This window comes from Taeniopygia guttata, chromosome 6, assembly GCF_048771995.1.
Source record: "Taeniopygia guttata chromosome 6, bTaeGut7.mat, whole genome shotgun sequence".
Taxonomy (NCBI): domain Eukaryota; kingdom Metazoa; phylum Chordata; class Aves; order Passeriformes; family Estrildidae; genus Taeniopygia; species Taeniopygia guttata.
The window spans coordinates 25,443,835-25,449,492 of NC_133031.1; the positions used below are offsets into that span (position 1 = coordinate 25,443,835).

General features: G+C 43.8%; 1 protein-coding gene across 1 annotated transcript; it reads left to right on the plus strand.

The window, feature by feature from the left end:
• The first annotated feature begins 1,904 nt into the window (after nucleotides 1-1,904).
• On the plus strand, nucleotides 1,905-5,658 carry SFR1 (SWI5 dependent homologous recombination repair protein 1). The gene is made up of 4 exons (XM_030276361.4): nucleotides 1,905-2,045; nucleotides 3,415-3,530; nucleotides 4,650-5,045; nucleotides 5,185-5,658. Exons 2-4 carry the CDS (start codon nucleotides 3,435-3,437, stop codon nucleotides 5,374-5,376), a joined length of 684 nt encoding a protein of 227 aa, XP_030132221.4. The 5' UTR covers nucleotides 1,905-2,045; nucleotides 3,415-3,434; the 3' UTR covers nucleotides 5,377-5,658.

Genomic DNA, 5,658 nt, shown 5'->3' on the forward strand with positions numbered 1-5,658 from the left:
GAAAATATTATTTCTGAATCAATTTCACCCCCAGATAAAATCTCATACAAGGTGTGACCTAAAGGCCTTAAGTTCTCATATTTCCAAAACCAACTTGTTGTAGATGGGCTTTGAATGCTTTGATACTTTTTACTGTAGGAGAGTAAAAGGTTGCTATCATCGCTGTCAAATACTCTTTGAAGTGTGTGGATCTATGAAAACTCATAGTCAAAACTGCAGCAACTGCTAACATGTTATCACACCTACAGCACTCAGTGCTTACGCACCTCTTACCTCCAGACTGTCTCTGGTCTCAATAGAGATGGGAGTTACATAAGGCGAAGAGAAAATAGTGTTCTTATCTGTAGCAGGAACCAGGCAGGAAATTAATGCAGTTCTGACACACAAGCTAAGGGCAGGATCCAGTGAGAGCATGTGGGTGCCTGTACCCCATGTGCAGCTCTCAGCACAGTTGCGTGAGGCATCGATGCACAGCTCGGGGCTGTTCGGCTCTGGGCAGTGCTGGAGGAACCACTGGGACATCATCCCTGAGGGCTGGGAGCTGTTGTTGTTATGGCTTCCTCAGCTCATTCTGTCAGTTCTGACAGTTACAGCTGAAAAACATTTTGTACAAATCAGTTTTGAGAAGAGTAAATCCATATGGGGAAGCCAGGTGTACAGCTGACAGAGACAGGAAAACCACTCTTCAGCAGTGCCTTTGAGCATCAGGGAACTCTCTAATCCTGAACCGCACAGTGCAGCCACAGCTGGGATTGCTCCTTGCCACAGTCACAATCTCCCTGTTTCTCCAGTCAAATTTCTTCATTTTCTCTTCTTTCCCACAACCATGGCAGTGCTGCTCAGGTCACACATCTCCCAGTGAGTCCCTCAGTTACACTTTTTCCCTTTATGTGAGGAGATGTTCCTGGGATAAATGCTTTTGCAGCTCGAAGTAGAGAGTTGTGGTTCCCTTGGCTGTGGCCAAAGGGCCAAGTGTGCTATCCATAGTGGGGAGCACTCCACACTGAGGCAGACTGCCCTCCCTGGCACAGGACACTTGCAGGGACATTTCTTACTGTCTACAGCTAGGCCAGGGAAGGTTTAGGTTGGTCACTAGGAAAAAATTCTGCATAGAATTGGTGACTGGAATTGGAACAGACTGCCCACATAGGTCCTGAACTCACCACCCCTGAAGTGTGTAAGACTGAACACGGCACTTGGTGCCAGAGTCTGTTGACATATTGGTGCTGGGTCATAGGTTGGATTCCATTATCTTAAAGAACTTTTCAGCCTGATTCTGTGAGGTGATGCTTGGCCTTGATCCAGACGCCAGCCATGGCGTGGCCGGCCCACGCTGGCCTAAGGGACAGAGCAGCGCCTGGCATGCCCAGATGCAACAGGAAAGTCTACGAGGACCTCGGAGATACCTCGCGTTTCCCGCTCGCGGGACCGGGACCAGGACCGGGACCGGGACCAGGACCAGGACCGGGACCGGGACCGGGACCGGGACCTCCCTCAGGCTCCGCGCCCGCCCCTCAGCCCCACAGCGCCTCGCGCGGCGCGCAGGCGCGAGCGCTGGCACCGCCCGGGCACGCGCGGCGCGCAGGCGCAGGGCCGCCCCTGCCCGGCCGCGGGAGGTTGGACCTGAGGGGAGAGAGGCGCGGAAGCGGCGCTCCGCTCCGTCCGCTCCTTTCCTCCTTGGCCCGGGTCCTGAGGGCTCTGTGCTGCCCCAGGGGCCTCTCTGTGCTCCCCCAGGGGCCTCCCTGCGCTCCTCAGCCCTGCGGGTCGCTGCTGTGGCTGCGCTTTTGGGGTGCCGCACCTCAGAACCAGCTCCACGGGTCTGTGGCCCTGCTTATGGGCTGTCCGGTCTTCGTCCTGCTTCTCTGCGGGTGGAGAACTAGCAAGGCAAAAGTTTGAGTGTTAATAGTAATGTGTTAATAGAGTGTTAAAAGTATTGAGCCTTTTGTTATTGAGACAGTAAAAAGAGTACGTGCCTCTATATAACGTAGCTATAAGCAGGAAAACAAAGGACGTAGTTACAGACGTACCCAAAGTGCAAAAGTCAAGTAAGTACTGAAAAGTAAAATTGTCTTTTCCCCTTCTAATTCAGATTTTCCTTACTTGCTGGACAGATTTTTTTTGTGCGGTGAACAGCATTACCGGTTGAGAATGCCAAGGATTTTTAGCCGAAGATACGGGGAAAGGATTTTAAGTGTGCAGGAGATCTGTGAATGTGCTGCCAAGTAACAGCATTAGCAAACCAATGGAAAAAGTATTTGTTATGGTCATTTAAAAACAAATTTGCATTAGAAATAAAGGCAGAGAATCGTAGGATTGCTTGGGATTTTAAAAGTTATTTCTTAGGTTTAAAATTATTTTGCTCCTTGGAAAATTCTTACTACATATTTGTGATATAGAGTATGCATAAGAATGTTTTTGCTTTTTCTAGGCTCTTCCTTACGAAAAGAAATAATGGTATTAAACTTCCATTATATTTCATGGATGCTGTGGTTTCCTGTTTAATTGATAGATTGCTAAAATACGCAATTAACTAGACTCCTTACTAAGGTCTGGGTTTTTTTAATAGAGTACCATATGTTCCGTTTTGAACAACTGGGGGGAATGTTGACTCCTAAGATAAATGAGGACCTCCATCCTTTGGTATCAAGCCCAGGGTTGCTGGGCTATTAAGGCTTTGGCATACTGAAGCTTTGGCAGTTTTCATCTGTGAGGAGGAAGCCCCTTGTGCCAGCCCTGTGTTGCCTAGTTGTGGTTCGCAGGATTTTATTCTTGAGAGGCTTCTGTTTCAAAACTCGTAATTGCAATTTGCAGGTGAGTGGAGGTATAGCTGTTGATTTTCCAGCTGCATTCTGGTCATTAGTAGGTGGTTCACAATTGCTAAATGAAATTAAACATTGCCAAATCGATTTGAAGTTGGTTCGTGCTGGGAGGTGTGACTTAACCAGTTTAATTAAGGTGCCTTTGTGAGTGATCTTGGGATGTTTCCTGTTAATTAAAACTTCCACCTGTGTGAGTAATTACTTTTTAAAGCAGCATCCCCAGAAGGATCACATGAGACTGGGTACCCAATTATATTGTTCTATAGAAAAGATTGTTTATATTTGTGGACAACAAAAATACTCCTGGCTCCACAGAGCTTTAGGAGCAAGGGGAAAAATAATATATACAATGGATTGTAAAAGACTTCATGGCAGTTAGTTGTGTCATGGATCCTCTCAAAGAAAAGCTCTTCACAAAGCAAGATGCTACTTAGCACATGAAGCAGTTGTGTAACTTATGCAGTTTTTTTTAAACATGCCAATTAGAAAATAAGCCTTAGAATTTCATATTAGAGCTTTTTACTCATTTCTGCAGCCACATGGCTCATTATAATCAGGTGACAATGACACCATAATTCATTCTGTCATTTAACAGAGACAGCTATTTATCTCGAGATGGAAGAGTCAGTGCTGGATAAATTGCCATCTTTGTGCAGTACTCCAAAGGATTCTGGGCCAGCACCTGCACAGGGCACTAGTTCAGGGAAACAGGTATGAAAACTTCCTACTTTTCCAATAATGTGATTGTTCATAGTAACAAAAATGCTGGTGAAATCATCAAGGAGTCAGAAGTCACTGAGATGCTGCTTGCTGGAAGGCTAGAGACACTTTATACCTCTAGCTACAAGGCTGTGCAGGTAAGGAATGTGCCTGGTGTGCTTTGCTCTGAAAATGCAGATGCTTGCTGTGTCTACAAAGTGATGGAGCAACATAACCCAATGGCCTATTACTATATAGGGTGTGTGGTGGATTTTTTGCTTCTTTCTTTCAACCTGTCATCTTCAGTTTTCTCAAATCCTGGTTTTCTGGGTTGCTGTGAATGCAGAATGGCTTTCTGTGACTTCTGCCTGCAGTGGAACAAAGTACAATGCTTTCAGTTTGTGTATTCTCCATAGTGCTGAGCTCTGCTTTGGTCTTCTCCTGGGATGTGAAATGGTGATACTGCCACACTCAGCATCCAGATCTATGCAGGACAGGCCTGGTTTGAGAGTATTCTGTAACTAACCCCCCACTCTTGTATTTTAGTGCATTTCTATAAATAAAAATGTTAGACACAGATTATAAAAAAATAGTTATTTTGAAGAAAAAAAAATGTTTTTAGATGCTTGTAAAGTATCTCAAAGCATGAACAGGTCAAAATTATACAGGTATTTCTAATATGTTCTAGAATACAGATGTTTTGTACTAGTTCTAATGCAGATGAATGGGATGGAACAGCAGGAAAGTAACCCTTACCTCCATTAAACTAGAGGGGAAATTGGTAGAATAAAATTATCCAAGTTGAAATATGCCATATTTCTTTTACACAAACACTAGATGAGTAAGTTTGCCTCAACAGAATACAAGATTTTGTCCAAGAAAACGTGGAGCTACACCTTTCCGTATCTTGCATGTGTGTGTGCAAATACAAGTGAAAGGAAGATGTTAAATTTGTTCAAGTGTTTGAAGGCTATACAGACAATTAGGAAGTCTGGCTTTACAATGATCATTAAATATATTACATATTCTATGTAAATAATAATGATTGGTTAACAGTTATTTGAGATTTGATAAAAATTTAAGAATATTCTGACCACCTGGCTTTTCTGGGTTTATTTATTATTTTTTTAGCAAATGAGTGCAGCTCTGAGGGAACGATTAAGGAAAACAAGACGTTCATTTAATGCCAATTTTACAGTGGCAAAGCGGCTCAAAATAGACACTGAAGAAAAAGACACTAAAGACACTGCTGGTGCTGACACAGGGTGCTTGCCAGAGGCCAGTACAGACTGTTCTAGGTTACAAGATGGTTCTGAAAACTTGGAAGGAAATGGCACTGGACATACATGTTTCAAAAGTCCCTCACAGGAGAGCGATCCCTGTGGATCAGCAGAGAATTTGGATGTGCTGCAGGTTGATCTTGGTCAGCAGCAGTGCCTTGAAGAGAAAGTAAAGCTGGAGAAACAAGTGCAAGAGAAGGAAGAGCTGCTTCGTAGGCTCAGACTGGTGAAGATGTATCGATCCAAGGTGAGGCAATACTTACTGTTTTTTAGTGTGGTGGTTGTGTATTGTCTCAGTTTAAGGTATTTTATAAGAATATCTGCAGGGTATCAAAACCCCCTTAGGTCAGCAGATGATTACTTTTTTTTGTTTGTCCCAATTTCAGAACAACCTGTCTGAGCTGCAGGCTTTGATAGTGAAGTGGAGAAGCAGCACCCAGCTGATGCTGTACGAGCTGCAGTCGGCCTTTTCTGCAGATGGCAAAAAAGTGAGTCTCACTCAGCTCATCGACACTTTTGGGTTAGAAGACCAGTTACTGCACTACAGCAGAACAGAAGAAGATTTTGTAGATGCATAATCTACAGCTGCAGAGCTTTCTTTGCACAGACACAAAAGCAGAAAAGACTGAATAAATTCTGATTGTGTCAGAAGTGTTGGTCAGACAATGGACTTTATGCCTTGGGGTTAGGAGGTTTTCTCCAGAGGTACTTGTAAAGCTGTGTGCATACATACAGTAGGCACTGTAAAAGGCATTACTTAATGGAAAAAAAATCAAACTGGTGATGTTTTGGAGAATCTGGCTTAATGACTTGGTCAGTGAATATTTATTTAATAAAAATAAAATTAAGTCATAGTTTAA

Excerpts from the sequence above, each read along its gene's own strand:
- SFR1 (XM_030276361.4), top strand. The coding sequence starts at position 3,435 with ATGGAAGAGTCAGTGCTGGATAAATTGCCATCTTTGTGCAGTACTCCA. Across the intron at positions 3,531-4,649 it reads GCACTAGTTCAGGGAAACAG|CAAATGAGTGCAGCTCTGAG; the intron begins GTATGAAAACTT and ends TTATTTTTTTAG. Across the intron at positions 5,046-5,184 it reads TGAAGATGTATCGATCCAAG|AACAACCTGTCTGAGCTGCA; the intron begins GTGAGGCAATAC and ends TCCCAATTTCAG.